The sequence below is a fragment of the Meles meles genome, chromosome 4, assembly GCF_922984935.1.
Source record: "Meles meles chromosome 4, mMelMel3.1 paternal haplotype, whole genome shotgun sequence".
NCBI classification, from domain to species: domain Eukaryota; kingdom Metazoa; phylum Chordata; class Mammalia; order Carnivora; family Mustelidae; genus Meles; species Meles meles.
The window spans coordinates 41,016,974-41,035,238 of record NC_060069.1 but is presented as its reverse complement, the minus strand read 5'-3'; the positions used below and the strand labels follow the sequence as shown (position 1 = coordinate 41,035,238).

Below are 18,265 nucleotides of genomic sequence, written 5' to 3'. Positions count from 1 at the left end.
TGACATGAATTGAACACCGTGCGCCAGACACCATCGGAGACTCTGACACTTCTCACTCATCTCATCCCACCCGTTTCACAGAGAAGTGCACTGTCTTCCCTGAGGCTGCTCAGCTGGGTGTCACAGAGCTGGGATCTGAACATAGGCAGTTGAGTTCTGACCACTTAGTTCAGACCACTAAGCTATATTACCTCTTAGCTCCTTTTTGTCAGATGTCCGCACACTGGTGCGGCTGAAAGAGCTTTCAGGACCCGCTCACCGGCAGCGTTGTCCAGCTGGGGAAACTACTCACGGCTGTCAACTCCTCAACCCTGCCAGTCGTTGTGCAGAGGCTGGGAGACCAGTGGGGCCCTCTGGGCCTGCCAAGTTTCTGGTATTTTCACTGTAGTGGAGGATGCAGGCCTTGACAGGGACCGGTCCACCTTGCCACAGTAGGGAGAGTACCTTGTCTGAAAATACCAGCCCCGTTTTCTGTCCGTCCCTTCTCCGGAGTCTCACCTTCCAAGTCTTCAAGAGCCTGGGTTAGACCCGGACCCCAGGGAGAAAGCCCATCTGGAAGCCTTATCAGTGACCCCTTCTGCAGGCCCCCTGCAGGGAGCTGGGCACACGGAGAGGTGTGAGTAGATGTGCTCTCCGCAGATCTGGAAAGAGGGGACACACAGTCCCAGTGATAAACCTATTCCAGCCAAGTGCCAAAGGTGAGCTGGGAGGCATAGGAGAAGAGGGAGCTGAGTGCTGGGGCCGCAGGAAATGCTGGTGCTGAATGAGCTGGGCCAGGGCTCCTGGCAGGCAAAGCAGGAGACCTGTGGGCTTCCCAGGCAGGGGCTCCAGCAGCAGCAGAGGTGGGCCTGCTCATGGCACGAGAGGGCTGGAGAGGAAGGCAGGGCCCACAACCTCCTAGGTTGCGCTAAGGAGCTTGATTCTGGAGACAGTAGGCAGCCACATAAAAGCTTGGAATGAGGAGCAGTGCACCTAAAGCTGGGGGGTTAGGAGTTTGATTGACCCCGTGCCCAAAGACAAGTAAAGAGCCTGTTGAAGAGGTGGGGGAGTACAGGGGACTGGACTAAGAAGGTAGCCATGGCTAGGAGAACCTGTTGCCTGGCTTGGGAGCAGGGGACAGATAAAGAAGAGGAAGGAACGGAAGACCCCTGAGTGCCGGTGTCTGGGTGACTGGGGTCATGCTTCTAGGGGTATCAGTGGCAGTCAGCTGGTGGTTTGAGGTGGTCGGGAGGGGAAGGTGGAGGGGATAGCTAAGGGGGTCTCCCCGTCCTCACACTGCCCTTAGCACCCTCTCCACCAGCCCCCACCCCTCGGCTGGGAATCCTTCTTGCTTCAGTGCACTGCCCTGTGCTGTTAGCTCGTCTAAGAACAAACTTGACTTCTTCTGGTCTCCTTGCCAGACTGTTGTCACCAGCCTGTGGCCATGAGAGACTCCTGCGCTCTCCTCCCCAACCCATCAGCATGTACAGCCACATACTTCCTGCTGGTGGACGCTGTTTACCGGTTCTCCAGGCTTCTCAGAACTCTGTAGCTTGGATAGGGCTCATAGCCTGCAGGCCCCCCAAAACATGGTCATGTCCACCCCATTTAGCATCAAGGAGAGCAGAAGAGGTGTGACAGGAGTCGGCTGGAGTGGACTGCTAATTTGCAGTGGGGGGGGGGGGCACGTGGAGATACCCTTCCCCTCTCTGCATTCCCAGAGCTGTAGGGTAGATGGTGTCCACTTACAGTGGCTGGGCCTGCCCTCTGGGTCTGCGTGGGGACTGTACCAGGCCCTTCTGGGCCCTGCATCTGAGCTCCTCAGGCTTTGGCCTTGGCCTTGACTGAAGAGTAGGAGGGACAGCCAGTGAGCCAAGGGGAGCTCTGTGCTGCTCCTGAGAAGCAGTTTCATCTTTATGCCCTATTTCCTGTCCCCAGGCCAGGCTTCTCTGGCTGGCAAACATCTCTCCCACTCTAATGAGTGTTCACTTTTGTTGCTGTTGTCAACAGATGATTCATTTTTAATCACCTTTAGTGTGGGATCTGGCAAAGACGTTTTAAAAACCTATGGAAGTTCATTCTGCAGAACACTAGGATCTATGCAACCCCTACTGTGTGCAAGGCATTATTGTGTATGCATAATCCGCTTGAAGAACTCTGAGGTCGGAATTGTTTCCTTTCAGAAACTCTACAGTCAGGGCTCCTGGGGGCTCAGTTGGTTAAACCTTTGGCTCAGGTCATGATCTCAGTGTCCTGGGATCAGGTTCCCTGCTCACTGGGGAGTCTGCTTCTCCCTCTCCCTCTGCTCCTCTCCTAGCTTGTCCTCACACGCTCTCTCTCTCTCTCTCTCTCAAAAGAAAAAAAAAAAACCTATATGGTCTTTTTCAATGGTAGGCTATATGTGACTAAATGTTCCTGACTTTCTCTTGCATAGATCCTCCCAGATCACCTGCTATAAAAAAATGTGCCCTGGTTGTTCTCAGAATGGCAGATTTTTTTTCTTTCTTTCTTTTTTTTTTTTTTTTACTGTGACTGCATTCCAGGCTCAGGAAAAACATTCATAATAGACACAGTCACTGCCCTCTGAGAACTAGTGGGGGAGACAGACATGCATTTCAGCAATGGCCTTGGGAGACATGTTTGGATAAAGGGAAACTCAGGGCACCGAAGAGGGCCGTCTGTGGCTGGGGATGTTTATGGGTGACAGGGAAGGCACCATCCCTGAGGAAGTGACCTGGAGCTGAGTTGTGTTGTCCAGACCTCCCAGGGGACCAGGTTGGGGAGGCACTGCTCACTGAGGGCCTCCTCAGAGCATAGCCTTCAGGACTTTGAGCCACCTTTGCCCCCCTGCCCCCTCCCACCCACCCCTCTTCCCACACACTTGGAGCAAGATGGGAGATCTTCAGATCCTATGCCCCCACAAGGCTCTCCCAGGGACAGTTCAAGCTGAGCCACTTATTGGATCTCTGATTCTCTGCTGCCTGCTCCCATCCCCCTCACCTCCCTCTGAAAATTCCCCACCAGGCTGAGGCTTCTCTAAAAAGAAAAAGAAAAAAAAAAAAAAAAAAAACCAACTCTGGGAAAGGGTTTTTTTCCTGGAGGTCAGGAATAAGCTGTCCCACAGGAAATACCAGATTTTTCAATCTGGGCTAGCCTTCCCGGGGGTCCCTCCCCCAGCCCACGCACGTGGCCAGGGGTCCCGGCTTTGGGCAGCGGGAAGAGCTCCCTGCTCTGCTGCGTTCCTGGCTGAGGGGCTGAGGGCTGTGGTCTAAATGCCCCACTTCTGGCGGGCTCACCATCATCTCTGCGGTTGGTGCCATTTGGGCTTAAGGCTGAAGCTAGGGCCAGGGCGGGTGGTGGTGGGGGCTGAAACTGAAGGACCAGCAGGGATTCAAGCAGAATGTTCACCAGGAGTGGAGTGTCTGCTCATAGAGCCTTAGCCTCAGACTGAAGGGCGGTGACAAGAGGGGGTAGGTTTCCTCTAAGCTTCAAATTCGGGGACCAGAGGTCATCTTAGCATCCTCCTGCCCTCCCAGATGAGTAGAAGCTTCTCTCTAGAGAGAACAGTTCCCCACCAACCCAGATTCCTGTGCTTCACAGTCTTAGTCCCATGATGGATTTCCTAAAAATCCAGCCTGAGTCCTTTCTGGTTCAGCCTCGGCAAAGTCCGTCTCCTAAGGGCAGTGAGCAGAGATCGAGACTCGATGCCCCTCTGGGTGGGAGAATATAGGGAGGCCTTTCCTGAGAAATGGGCTCTGTGTAAGTAGGAGGGAGGTGGTTGGTAGGACAACGTTTCCCTACTGAGGTTACTACCCTCAGTATGCCTCTGAGAACTAGTATGCCTCTGCTTTCCCTTCTGGCCTTAGTGAGGTTCTCTGAGTTTCCTTGTATCTATGGTCAAGTCTGGGGATCTGTCTAATGGAGGTGAGGGTAGCTTTTGAGATCAGTGCCTTTTGGCCTCCCTTCTGGCCATGCTGCCCCACATACACACCTGGGATTCACACCACTTGGCCCAGCCAAGGCCTAGAGTTTGTGCCAAGCTCTTGGCTGGGGGAGTAGAAGATGGGGGAATGAGGTGGCCAAAGCCAGTAGCTCCAGGCAGCAGGCTGCACATGGCCCTGGCTCTGTCCTCTTCCTTGTGTGATGACTGCTGCCCTGACAACAGGGGCAGCTTTGGGCAGGGCGCCATGCTGTTGGCTTGTTTGTGTGTCTGAAGGCAGGAGCTAGGGTGCCACTGCCCTCCTGGCTGGCCCAGCAGTTCTGACCCTCAGCTGGACTTTTCTGCACCCTGAGGGAAATCCCCCCAGAGGGTATCCCACAGAAGTAGCCAGACCCCCGCTTCCTGTGCCTGCCAAGCCTGACTCGTCCTTCCCCCAACCAGGGCAGAAGACAAGTGTTTTGGGCGTGGGGAGACCCGTGAGGGAAGAAAGGCTTCGCTACCACTCTCTGAGACAACCAAAAGATCGTGTCCTGAAGGGAGGCCACCCCAGAGTGCCCCTCTCTCAGACCAGTGCCCCTGGTTGGCCGTGCTTCTCAGCTCACATACCATTCCTGAGAAGCCAGCCCCAGGATGCCAGAATATAGATACCCTCCCCTTCCTTCAGACCACCCCCCCAGGTCAGTGCCCCTGCTGGACAGGGACTCCTGCCTTCCGTCACCCACCTCTTTGTTCAGAATTCCCGTCTCTAAGATTCATTCCCAGAATAATTGCTGTAACTGGGTGTCACCTTTGTGCCTGCCACTTTCTGACACAGGTCGATAAACTTGTGTCTGGCGACCACTCGTCTAGCACCACGGTCTGAGGCTCGTGGTCCATCTGCTCCTTCCACTGTGTGGGAGGCTCTCCCAAGGCAGACACAATCCCACCCTCTTCTTCGGCACCTTTCCATGATGTCTCCCTAAGAGAGCTCTCTGGAAGGCAGGAAGAGGGTCCTGGGAAGGCATATATTGGACCTGGGTTATCAGCAAAAAGTACCCTACCTTTGGGAGGGAGAGAGGGTTGGTTCCCACAGGATCCCTGACTTCTGGGCTTCCAGAGGCTGTCCGTGTGAATAGCCCTCCCCCACCACATTCTAGGTGCCAGTATCAGACTTGTACCTGCTCCCATCAACCATTCTCCCTCTTCCTTCCTAGGCTCACTGTGCTCTGTCTCCATCGAGAAGGCACTGCCCGAGGACAGAGGCTTATACAAGTGCATAGCCAAGAATGGCGCCGGCCAGGCTGAGTGCTCCTGCCAAGTCACCGTGGACGGTAGGTCATGCCCACCCCTCACTGCCACACACAGAGTCCCACTCCTCAGTCCTTCCCTTGACAGCCATGCCTTGACAGAACTGCCTCCAAGAAGGCAATCCCTCCCGGAGGCATTTGCTTTGTGGGGTCAAGCCATCATTTGCAAACAGTGAGACAGAAAGGAGAATGGGCAGCACCACTTGATGGCCCTGTGTGACCTTGCAGTCTGCCCTTGGCCTACAGGAGGGGCTGCTTGCCTGTTTGTCCCCCCCACCCTGTCCCCAGTCCTGACCCCCACACGTAGAGCCTTGCTGAGCAGGGAAGCCAGGCACAGGGCAGGAGAAAAGACACACCCACAGGAAAATGACTACATAGTATTTCACAAGCGGCAACAAGCCAGTGTCCCTGCCGGCAGGTCAGCCCTACGGTGAGGACGGAGTGGCGGGAGGTCCATGTGGGGACACTTCCTCGAGGAGGTGAGTTGAGGCCACGACTCTGGGGTAGAGGGGGCAGGCCTACCTCTGTGAGGAGAAAAAGTCACCGTAATTCAGCGGAGGGAGAGGAGCAGACACGTGGGGGCCAAGGGCTCCCAGGTCTGAGTGGAGTTTCTCAGTGAGGAAAGGTTGAGGCCAGACTGTGTTCGTGACTCTTCTTTCTCTCCTGGGTCTGGAGTTGAACAGTTGAACCTCAGAAGTGGAACCAGCCTTGGGATGACCGAGGCTACCACCCTCATTTTAAAGGGTAGGAGACCAAGGCCATGGAGAAGGAAAGCATCCTGCTCCAAGTTCCCTGGTCCAGCAGGGGCCAAGCCAGGGCCAGAGCCCCATCTTGGGCCTTCTGATCCAGAGCCCTTCCTCATTATCTCCTTACTTGCCTGGAACTGTCGAAAAAGATAGCGTGGGGGAAATAATTTCTTGCCCTTGAAATGCCTGGTTAGTAACTATGAGTGACACGTGAAAAACGAGCGTCCAAATAAGGCAACTCAAAGGCTTTGTTGTTCTTCTGACTCCGGAATTTAATCACTTGGGTTATGAAGTCCCATCCTGTTTCCCTGCCATTCCCTAAGATGCGGACCCTGAGTCCCCGTTCTCAGCTTTAGAATCAGATTTCCTGGCCATGAAAATCAAGATTTGTGATCAATTAGGAATGGGAGAAAAGAAAAAGAATCTGTGTTGTTGTTGTTTTTGTTGTTGTTGTTGTTGTTGTTTAAACAGAGCCTTGAAAAGAGAAATTAAAAAAAAAAAATACAGTGGTAAAACAAATCCAGTAGTCAGTAGCCAGCAGCAAAGCTGAGATGGTAGAGGGTTGTGTGGGTCTCCCTGGAGTTCCGTGCTGGGTTTGTCACCAGGGCTCTGAGTCTCTGGAGCGGATTTGGTAAATCCATGTATGGTCTGGTCAGAGTGGGGCTCGAAACCCGTGTTTTGTGGCTTTAGGTAGGGGCTGCTGCTGTCCAGTACTCCTGTGTGTGCCCTGGCTGTCACCCTCCCAGGTCAGAATCCTGCTTCTTTTAAGACAGGTGCCACAGTTTAAAAACAAGTGTTTCTGGGAACGTGACCCCAAAAGCCTGTTTCTACCAGCCCACACTTGGGACCCTGGCTGGATCCGGCCAATCGAGAAGGAAGCCCAGCCTGCTCCTGAGGGTATCTGCTTTTGGAATCCCTGGACTCTTCGGGTCCTATTTACATGGCTAGCTAAAGGCAGGATAGTAATTCATTCTCCTGATCTGCGACATGTCAGCACCTTTTTGAGAAACAGCAAACGTTTTATTTTTAAAAGCAAACTTTGTTTTCAAAATAAAATTTTCTTTTTCCCTATAGAATACATCTGGGGATTTTTTTTTTTTTTTTAAGGTTTGGGGAATTCATTCTGCAACTTATGGGACTTTTCTTGCCCCTAAGCTGGTCTCCTTCTACCAGATTCCCTTGTGCTCTCCCTAATCTTGATCACCATTATTTATCTCTAGTTTGGCCTAGGGCCGCGGACTAGGGGCTGGATCTTAAGGGAAGAGCCAGCAAAGGGATTGGAGGGAGACCAGCTGAGATAATAGGACTGACTCTCAGTTAATTGGGTTTTGTTTTTCAAGGAGAAAAAGGGCAGCCCCCTTCACACCCATTCTTTTCCCTATTGTTGGACTAGGAGATGTACTAGTGCCCCACATGTGGGTGGCCTTCTTACCCCGTCCATCTTTAGTTCCCCCTCACAAGCCACCTCTAGACAAAGGACTGTAGTTTTCCTGTTACCTTGCAGCACATTTTTCCCTCCTGGGCTCACCTCAGCCAGGCTGAGGAGTCCTGCTTCCATCCCCTGATCCTTCCAGCTCTCCCTGCTCCCCAAGGCCATTGTATCTCACTTAAAGATCCTGGCTGGGGAGGGGGGTGTCCATGCACCCTTTGAAATGATATGCAGAATTTTGTGCATTTGTGGATTAGAGCATTTTTCTGAAGAGAGAGCCCATAGTTTTAAATCAAATTCTCGAAAGAAGTCATACCTTAAAGTACATGGAAGAACTCTTTGCCCTAGGGAGTAATTGAATTTGCAAGTTCGTTCATGCTGTGGGGTCTCCCTGTCTCTCTCCAACTCCAGCTGTCTGCTCAGCCTCTGGATAGGACTGCATCCCTCTCAAGGGGCAGTGGGGGCCCTCTCAACTGGAGGAGGGGGCTGTAGCTCATGCTGACGTCATGCCGGCCCTGCCCCTCTGATGATCACGAGCTATCACTCACACAGCCGGCGCCAACACCATTAAGACTATCCACCTGCGGCCAATGCAATGATACATTTCAGGGCCTCATAAAGAGGACTTTGGTTCATTAGCCCAAGTATTAGCTGTACTCCTGTTTTTCCCGATGATAGTAAAGACAGAGGGTGGTAGCTTCTATAATTCATCATGTCTGGCTTTCTTAATCGTGCTGTGGGGGTCTTTTACCCAAGGGAAAGGGGGTTCTTTTGCACTATCTGAATTCTGGTCCAACCCATGCTCCTTCCAAGTGTAGCAGGAGGCAAGTGTCAACATACACCCAAAAATCACCTGAGCCCGGAGTGGGGAAGGACTTGCCAGAAAACTCACCCAAGAGCTGACCTTCCAAGTGTGCTGTGGCCAGAGACCCTCATGCGTTTGGAGTTTATACAGCAGTTGGGCAGGGTATCCCTCAGTGGGAAAACTGAGGCTCGGTAAGGGTTGGCAACTTTCCCAGGTCGCACTGACATTCACAGGGCGGGAGGTGGGGGGATAACTCTGGGTGTCTCTGATCCCAGAGCCTGTGTGCTTGGAGCCATTGTGTGCAGGGAATTAGAACATAAGTTACCTTGCAGGACTCACACCTGGCTGTGTCTGGGTCTGGAGCCTACCCTTTCCACCGCCTGGCATGGCCTCGCTGTCTAGTGAACAACATGTCAGTGTAGCGCTCTGAGACATCTGGGTCTCCCTTAGTCACAGCCCTTCCCACTGGGAAGTCCCTCCATCCTTCTTTGCAGCCTGCCCTTGGCCGACAGGTGGGGCTGCTTGCCTGGTTGTCTCCCTGTCCCCAGTCCTGTCCCCACACTCAGAACCTGGTCTGAGGGGCCCATTCCCTCTCAGACCCAGGTGAGAGGTGGGGAAACAAAACACTTCATAGGCCAAAATCACAGGACAGGGCAGCTTAGGCTGTCCTTCCCCAACCACCCTGGCTGAGGGCATCTGACCTCGGCTACCGTTGAGACTGAGGGCTTTGTGACCAGGGAGGGCCGTGCCTATGTGTGTGTGGGAAGAGGTGGCGTGCCAGTGGGCCATCATTCATCTCGGTGCCAGGCACTGCTTTAGGGGCTAGGTTAAAACCAGAGAACAAAAAAGAGATTCCTATTTTCAGGGACTTTACATTCAGTAAGGGGGAGACAGTAATACAGATGAACAGGTCTATCGTCTAATCTCAGGCAGTAGCAAGTGCTACGAAGGAAGCTAGGCAGGGTGTGGGGACGGGAATGTTACTGTGGGAGAGGGTGGTTGGGAGGCCTCTCTGAAGAAGTGATGGTGGAACAGGTCTGAAGAAGCCAGAAGGAGTCTGGAAGGAAGAGGGAAGGGTGAGAGCGAAGCTCTGAGCGGAGACTATGCCTGACGCATTCCCAGAAGCAGGAAGGCCTGGGGGGCTGAGTCCTGAGCAGTGGCTGAGAGGTGGGAAGTGAGGTGAGGGGGAGCAGCAGTGAGATCTGCAAGGCCGTGGGCTGTGACAGGAGACCAGACGTTATTCTAAGTGTGGTGGGCCAGCTCTGGACATTGTGACCGGAGGTGACCACGGTGACCAGACCCAGGATGGGTAAGAGGGAGAGCAGGGAGACCAACTGGGTGGTTGCTGGGATGGCCCAGGAAGGAGGTGATATCTACTTAGACTCCATGCAGGAGGTGGGAAGTGATCAGATTCACAATCTATTCTCAAGGTAAGAACTGATAGGATTTGCTCATGAATTGGAAGTGGAGAGAGAAAAGGGAAGTGAGAGGCGACCTGGTTTTCATGGGGGAACGCAGATAACACTTTCTGGATGGGTGCATGAGGGGCAGGGCAATGAGAATTTTGCCCCTGTGAAGTTTAAGATGTCCCTCAGATGTCCAGTGGGCATGTCACATAGGCAGGCATTTAGATGAACCTGGAGTTGGGTGAGGAGGTCGGGGTTGGAGGCAGGATATGGGGAGCCGTCCACACAAGAGGCCACTGAGTGTCCTGGGATTGAACAAGGTTCCTCAGGTGGATGTGGATGGAGGGGGCAGGAAGAGAAGGAGGGCAGGCCAGAGGTCCACCGAGGAGACTGAGAAGGAATGGGCATGGTGGGATAGGAAGAAATCCTGGAGAAAGCAGTGTCCCGGAAGCCAAACTGTGGCCACTTAAATAAGAAAGGAATGATGGGATCAGTGTATCAGATGTGGCTGCCAAGGAGAGTAAGGTGAGCCTGAGCACTGGCCATTGGGTTTGGCAACCCAGAGGTGATTCATAACTGTGACAAGAGGGCTTGTGGGGTGACAGTACAAAAGCCTGAATCAAGGCGTGAGGGACTGAGTGGCCTGCTGAAGTCCACGCAACTCATGACTAGCTGGATGGGCATTTAAATGCGAGCCCTGGAGCCTCACTAACACGCCACCTGTGGCCATGACCGTCAGGCACCTCTGATCTTGACTGAGCAGATTTCGATGCACTCTTCTTTTGTTGGCCTGAGTCCTTGCCATAGTAACAAGTTTGCTCCCACTTTCACACCTGTCCTTCCGGTCGTCACTGGCAGCTAACATGCATTAGACTGAGCTAAATAAAATTGCTGTTCCGGTGGGCCAAAGACACTTGAGTATTGCCAAAGCTGTGGTTCAACCTGAAGTAAGCAGTTAAAGCACGTAGCATCATGCCAGGTACAACTAAGTAACCCAGCCCATTCACTCTGTTAGGGTGTGATTCCTGTGCTCCTGGTGAAGGTCAGGCTCAGAAAAGGTCAGGGAGCTTGCCCAAGGGCTCACAGGCCCCAAACGGCAGAGCCAGAGAAGAGCTTGTCTCCCACCTGGAGCACCCTGTTTTCTGTTGATGCCAGCTTGCTGCCTGCCCTTGGGCAGAGGAGGAGGCCAGCCCCTCTGGCCTGCCCCCTCGTGGAGCTCCTGCAAGCTGGGACCCCTTTCTAGAAGCCCCCTTCCTTGGGCTTGTATCTCAGGGAACCGGCCTGTTGGGGAAGACAGAAGGAGGGCTGGGCCTGGAGCTAGCCCAGGAGTGGAAGGGGTGAGCCGTTGCCCATATAAGGACACATTTTCCACTCCATGTCAAGGCCCCCACCTCTCCATACTGCCATCTTCCTCCCCCATCCGTCTTTGGGGGCACAACTAGGCCAGCCATGGACTCCAGCCCTGGGGCCTCGATCTAGAAATGGAGTCCGGTTTCATGACCAACTGATTAAAATAGAAAATACAAGCTGCTCTTAGACTTGTGTGACTATTATTTTTATCCCCTGGGCAGCCGTGCAATCATAAAGCTGGTTCTGATTAAGCACACGGTCCCTCCAGCCTACCCCTCGCTGCTGTTCTCACGGAGGGCTAGTGGCTTGTGGTGTTCACACAGCCCCCGTGGGGCGGGATGACTGCCAAGGGAAGAGGGGTCCAGGCCCACCCCTGGTTGGGGGGGGGTGCTCCAAGTCTGGGGATGTGCCTGGCTTGAAAGGGAAACTTGAGCCCCTTTCCTCATGGTCAGATGGAAAGATAGAGTGCACAGAACTTCTAAAAACAAAGCTCAGTGCACAGACAGGGTAGTGTACTCACACGTCAGTGTCAAGCCAGCACCCAGAAGCTGAGGACAGACGCAGAGGCGGAAAATGGGCAACATGCGGGTGGGGGCTGGTCAGCCAGGGCGTTTGGAAGGTGGAGAATTTTAAAGCAGACTCGGAGGGAGGTGAGGAAACGTGGTAAGCAGGAGGAATGAGTTAGTAGGTAAATGATCACTTTTCCCCTTTCCCGAGCACTACTGAATACGTTCTGTCCTTTGAGTCTCTTAGCACTGTGTGGTAGAGAAATAGGTGTTACTTCCTTTGTGCAGATGTAGGAATAGAGACCCAGAGTGGCTGAAATGATTTGCTTGTGATCCCAAGATTGCTGGTGACAGAACCCAAACTAGAACCCTCCTCTCTGGGTCTGTGCTCTAAGGATGCTTGGAGGCAAAGGCCGACACAACCCTGTGAGGGGAGAAGGAATCTCAGTCTCTCATCCCTTCTTTAGGGACCCAGGAGCACTAGGCCTCTCATCCTTTTCTGGCCTCTGCCTCCAGTTATGCATCAGTTAAAACAACAGCAACCCTGATCCTTCTTTATCTCCCTCCTGTGAGGTCCCAGAACTCACCAGAAGAAAGAGGGGCAAAGGGAGTAGTCAGGCCGAGGAATGTAGAACTCTGTGCACGCTTGGCTCTCTCCTCCTCTTCCTTGAAAAAGGGGAAACAAACACATTTTGGGGTGCAGCTCTCTGTAAATTGTCCTTGGTGCCTGTCAGGTCTTGAAGGGAGGGCCCTAAACAAGGGAATCCTAGACCCACCCCATGCCCTGGAGTATGGCATGATCTGCAGACATCAGGGGAAGCTCTGGTCGGCATTCCTGTGTCTCAGACTAGTCCCCGAGACCCTCCCTGGGCCCCACCCCCCACCTCTTGACATGCAGGCACGTATACACACGTACACACACATAGACACATGTGCACACACATGGCCTGAAGAGAGAGATGAGTGCCCTATTAAAATCATCTGTGGAGATTCTGGATCTTATTGACACCCAGGCCCCTAACTAGAACAATGAAACCAGGATCTGGGAAGTGAGAGACCTGGGCACAGGTGCTGCTAATACGCAGCCCACGCTGAGGACCACAGAGGTTGACAAACGTGTACTGAGGATTTTTCTGTAGCTGGGAATGACCATTAGGCCTGGGGAAAACACCCAGTGTGAGGAAGTGAAATCATCCCATCCCCTCCCCGTGGGACTTTCTGCTCCTCCATCCATTATGCACACGGAACCAGGCATACGGGCCACCTGCTGAGGAGACCGGACACAGGCAGCGTCAGTGGTGGAAGGTAGGACCCCTGACTCACCGTCTGGGGTTCCTCTTGCTCTAACAGAGGCAGCAGGAGGATAACAGTGAGGAACGGAGGGAGGGAAGGAGGCCAGGTTATCAAGTGCTCTTGAAAGGACTTCTTGCAGCTGTGTCCCCTCAGGACCATTTCCTGTCATACACTGGCTGCTAGGAAGTTCTTCTTAAGGCCTACACTTCATCATTCCTGTAGCGACATGTGTGCAGCTTTTGGCTGACTTCTGTAGGAGATGGTCTCCCCAGCCCCGGAGGCCCGTGTGCCTCGGAGCTGCCGGCGAGCTTGGACGGGGCCTGCACCAGCCCTCTGTCCCTGGATTACCCAGCTGTCGCCGGGAGTGGGCAGGCTTTCGGTTAGGAAGGAAGTTCGACTCTGTCGGGGGATTTACTTGGGCAGAAAAGAGACACGAATACCGTCTAGAAGGAGTAATGCATCCAGATGGGAGTGTCAGGAGTCCATGTGCTGGGAAAGGGTTCGTCCCCAGGCCCTAGTTCCGTGCAACCTGTGTCTACCCCGCAAACCCCCAGGAGCCAGACTGGGAGAGGGCACGTGTCAGCAGCTAGGACTGCCCCATGTAGGAGGCAGGACAGCAAGATGGCCCTTCCTCCCCAGACAAGCCACAGGAATGTGGCCCAAGCATGGCTGGAAAGTCCCACCCCCTCCTTCCTCCCTCTGAGCTTCCTCTGTCAGGAGCAGGAAAGGGAATGGCAGGAAGGGGCTCTGAGGGGGAGGTTCGCTCCCAGCCATCCCTGAAGACCGTTCCCTTTGGTGAAAATGCTCCTGGGGAAAATGCTGGAACACAGTGATAGCTCTTTAACCAGCTGCTTCTTATCCAAGTTCCTGGGTGGTTTCCCAAAAACTTCCTGAAGCCCAGTCTGCTCGGGCCCGGTAAGGCCTTTTATGCCCAGTCCAGCGCCGTGTTTTACTGCTGCCCCGACAAGGGAGAGTTTCCCCTGGCCTTGTCCACACTTGGCATGAATGTGGACGGGGAAGGCGAAGGAGAAGCTTAAAGAATTGTGCACCCACGCATATCCCATTTCAGGTCTACCCTGACGGCTCCACGGGGTTTCGTGGGGTCTACTTTGACGAGGGGTATAGAAGCTCCTATAATGGGTCCAAGACTCCACACAGGGGCCGGGGAGGCGTGCAGGCTGCCTGCTGCGAGGCCTCCGTCTGGTCTGGGGATCTGTCAGTGACCACATGTAGAAGGCAGTCTGAGGAATCAGAAGGTGCAGGTGCCTCTCAGACTGTGAGCCAAGGGCATGGGTCCCGTCCCCTCCACCTCCTGTGTGAGAGACCTCTCTGGCCAGAGCAGGTTTTGGGAAATGCAGAGCGGTGTGCCCGAGTGAGTGAAGGCTCAGTGAAGGGAAGAGAGGGGAGAGAGGTAAGCAGAGGGTGCCGACTCTGCTCCAGCCCTGCCAGGGCGTGATTCGTGGCAGCATGTGCCTGCCACGGAGGGGAATGTGTGAACCAGCTCCCAGGAGAGCCTGTCCATCCGTCTTGCCTGGGCGACTGTGCTCTCTCCACCTGATTTATAAGGCGCAGTGGAGTGGACGCTCCTTCTTTGGTGCTCCTGTGGAGGAAGGTGCCCCATGGCAGGCGCCGTCTGTCTGGTGGGCACTGAGGGCCCCCAGAGTGGAATGGGGAGCGGGACGCAGTTGGGAGGGGCTCTAATTTTGATCAGGGTGGGATTTATTTTATTGAGATGCCTCCTCAGCTCATTTCCGTGGGCAGCAGCCAACTAACATTTGTGGTTACCTGTTCTGTTCCAGATGCTCCCACCAAGAATGTCAAAGCCCCGGAGATGAAAGCCCGGAGGCCCAAGAGCTCTCTTCCCCCTGTGCTAGGAACAGAGAGTAAGTATTTGTTCAGCTCCTCAGTGGCCAGCACTGAGGGCCAGCGTCAAAGCCCCGGCCTCCTTGCCTGCACCCCGGCGAGCCCATTAAGTCCCGGTGCCCAGACCAGGGGCCACTTGGCACGGCTCACCTCTCCCAGCCTCTGCACGTCCATATCCACTTGCCACCTCCCTCAGGCCTTCAGTACTTCTCACCAAGACTCCTTCTCCCAGTTCCTCCCAGGTGAGTTTTTCCTGCCGGGTAGACCTTTCCAAGCTATAGCCGGACCTTACCACTCATGGCCGCTGTCCCTACAAGTGAGCCTCACACTCATCACCACTCAGTCACACCTGCCGCCTCCCCCATACACTCTGTGTTTAAAAAAAAAAAAAAAGAAGGCAGTCTCTTAATTACCCATACTAATAGGGCAAAGTGATTGAGCTTGATTAATTCAAAGGCTGAGTCTCATTTTCTGTGACAAGGCCAAGTTCTGTGACATCATTTTATTCTCTTCCTTTCTGAGCTACATATTTATGTTCCTCCTGATGAGCTTGGGTTCCCCGTACACATACCAGCCAGCTGTCAGGGTGAGGGGGAAGCTCAGCCTTCTGCACATAGCTGAACTGGAACTGTAATGTCCAATGGATTTTTAACCAAAATGAGGAGCTCAGATGATCAGGAGCGGACATTTAATGAGTTGCTGGAAATGCACGCCTAATTGTAAGAAAAACCTCGTAAGAATGGGTTGGTGATTCTGTTTTCCAAGAGGATGACTGGGGCCTGTGCCCTATGAGTTACAAGAAAATGGGATCTTAGAAGAGCATGGGGTGCTTGTGACATAGGGGCCCACGTCAATCCTTCACCCCTCCTGGGGGCAGAAGCAGGAGCTCGGGAAGCTTGAGCAGCGGGGTCACCAGCGGCCTCCTCTCCTCAGCCCCGGGACACCCGTTCCAGGCGGATCCTGGGGGAAGTGAGGTATGGGTTAAGGGGAGAGTCGTGCAGGAGAATACAGGCTGGAGACGGGGAGCAGCTGGGCCCCAAGACCTGGGCCTTTGTGCTGGAGGAGGGAAGGCTGCCGGAAAGGCCGATCAAGTTGTCATCGTCCAGTTCTGGGATGGGGGCGCTCGACCCCGGCTGTATATTAGATTCACCTGGGTAGCTTTTGAAACCTCTGCTGCTGGGGAACCCCAGCTCAGTTAAATCAGGATCTCTGGGGGTAGGATCCAGGCTTCAGTATTTGTTCAAGCTCCTCGGCCGTTCCGGTGTGAGGTTGGTCACGCTGGAAGCACGGCGTGCCTGCACTGTTGGGCTTGCGAAGCAGGGGGGTTCTCCTTTCCTGCCTCTGTTAAGTGTGGCACTGCCTTGGCACCTGTTATGCCCAGGTCCTTAGACCATCTCTGATACCAGCCCCCAGTCTCCACTCTTCAGGGAGGGAGCAAGATGCTGGAAGCAGAGCTGGAAGCCAAGGTTCTTACCCCCCTCGAGGGAGTGGGGAGTGGGGTTCAGTCAGTGGTACTGCTTAGGGGGAGAGGCAGGGCTGGCAGAAACTTCTTGTCCTCCGTCCATAGCAAATAACACGTTCATGACTGGACAAACTCCAGCAGACACTGCTTGTGTGTGGAAGAGGAATTTTACTCTAGCCTTTGTGTCACGGTCATGGACAGGACAGATGTCTTACCCCACAAAGGACTGGAAAATGTGTCTCCATGCACAGTAATGACCACTTTGAATGGTCCATCCTCCCAGCCTCTCACCACCCCCACCCATCATCCCCTCGGCGTTGAAAGCTTTAGCAGAGTAGTTCTGGTTACCTCTATCCGCTTACACACCTGTGCTCAGAAACCTGCTGAGTTCTCTGGATGCTTCTAGAACACCATGGAGCTTCCTTCCCACAGCCTCCTGAGAAGGCAGCTGCTCAGAGATAGGAAATGGAGAATATGTCTTTTAGACCTTCACCTGCAATTATATTCTCACTTTTTGGGATAATTTATAGTATTTATTTAATTACATATGTTAAATATGCATGCATTCTTCCTTAAACATGCTAAAAAGTATAGAAATGTTCCAGGGACAACATGAAAGCCCTCTTTTGTCTATCCCCGGTTCTACTCACCTCCTCAATGATATTCACAATTGTTTTTTTCTGAGCATTTACATATAAGATGTAAATACATCATGCATTCTGGACACCTCTGCAGCTTGCCTTTTTCTCTTAGCATAGCCATCCCTCATCCCAGATGTCTCTGATCCCATGAAAAAGCCCAGATTCTCCTGTCCCTGAGAGCTCTGGCTGTATATGTGTGTTCATTTTTTTCAAGCACTGAGAAGTACCTAATCTAACTAGGAAATCCATCTCTGCTGCCTGTAACCAAGGGAAGGCCAAGTGTTTTTCTTGTCAAACAGATCATAGCCAGATCCCTCCCCACATGACCGCCCCGCCCTCAGCCGTGTTGTTCAGTCCTGTGCGCGAGCTGTCAGGTATGAGGGTAGATGGCCTGTGTCCACGCAGTGGCCTGGGGGCCGCTAGGAGTCCTGCTGAGGACCGTGAGGGGAAAACCAACTCCATTGGCCAACCCAGGCGGCGGGATGGGAGGAAATGGACAGAAGTACAATTAACGTGCCAGACACCAAGTCCCAAGTCCAGGAGCAAGGGGTGGCAGTTTGTGGTGATTTGGGACGAGGGGAACTCCTGGCCAGGTTAGGAAGGAGGGAGGAATGTGGTGTGGTTGAAGTGCAATGGTAACGTTGTTGGAACGCTGGAGGGAGGAAATGCACAGATGCCAGAAGGAATGTTATGGGCATTCACCCACCCCCGCCCCCCAACAGACTCAGGTGCTCACTTAGCGCCTGCGCAGCACCCCACCCCCACCTTCCGTGTGACAGGTGTCAGGTCAGGTGCCTGGGCTCTGTCACTTCAGGCCGGGCTCACTCAGCTGAGCTACGAGTAGTTGTTCCCATTTTACGGAGGAGAAAAACAGAGCCCTAGAGCACTAAATTGTCCCACCTGGGATCTGACGGCTGATGATAAGATCTGGAACCTTGAGGCCAACCCTGATCCACATTCCTGCTGCAGAGCCTTGTGCTTGCCGATCTCAGGGGCATACTTTGTGCTGTCCACACACACCTGGGCCGTGTTCCCCCCAGCCCACGATGGCAGGGGTCTGCTGCATTGGAGCTGAGGGGATGAGGAGGGGGACCCCTGCCATGCTCGCTGGGACCCCCAGACCTGTCAGGGTGTTTGTCCCAAGCCTCCCAAGAGGAATTTTTTTATGACTTTATTTTGGTATAATTTCAGATTTATTGAAAAGTTGCAAGAATAGTACAAGGAAATCTTGTATACCTGTTACTTAGTTCCACCAATTATTTGTTTTGTTTCGTTGTCCCTATGTATGTATTCATATGAATTTATTCACTATTCATCAGATTTTCACGCAGATATAGATATGCTGTGTTTATATTCACATATTCGCCATGCATCATATAGATTAGATGTACATACACCATGTATGGATAAAGTAGAGGCATCATGCCTTTGATCTCCACACGTCATTGTGTATCTCCTAAGAGCATAAGCACAATGCAGTTATTAAAATCAGGGCTTTTTTTTTTCCCCTCTTTTATTTTTTAATTTTTTTTATTTGTTTATTTTCAGCATAACAGTGT

General features: G+C 53.2%; 1 protein-coding gene across 4 annotated transcripts in view; it reads left to right on the top strand.

Annotated features, from left to right (window-relative positions):
* Nucleotides 1-18,265, top strand: part of MYLK (myosin light chain kinase) — a 180,311-nt gene that overhangs the window by 99,903 nt on the left and 62,143 nt on the right. For all 4 annotated transcript variants that reach the window (XM_046003900.1, XM_046003902.1, XM_046003901.1 and 1 more), the window contains 2 exons: nucleotides 5,113-5,229; nucleotides 14,540-14,623. In XM_046003900.1, coding sequence (XP_045859856.1) covers nucleotides 5,113-5,229; nucleotides 14,540-14,623 — 201 coding nt within the window. The remainder of the gene's footprint in view (nucleotides 1-5,112; nucleotides 5,230-14,539; nucleotides 14,624-18,265) is intronic.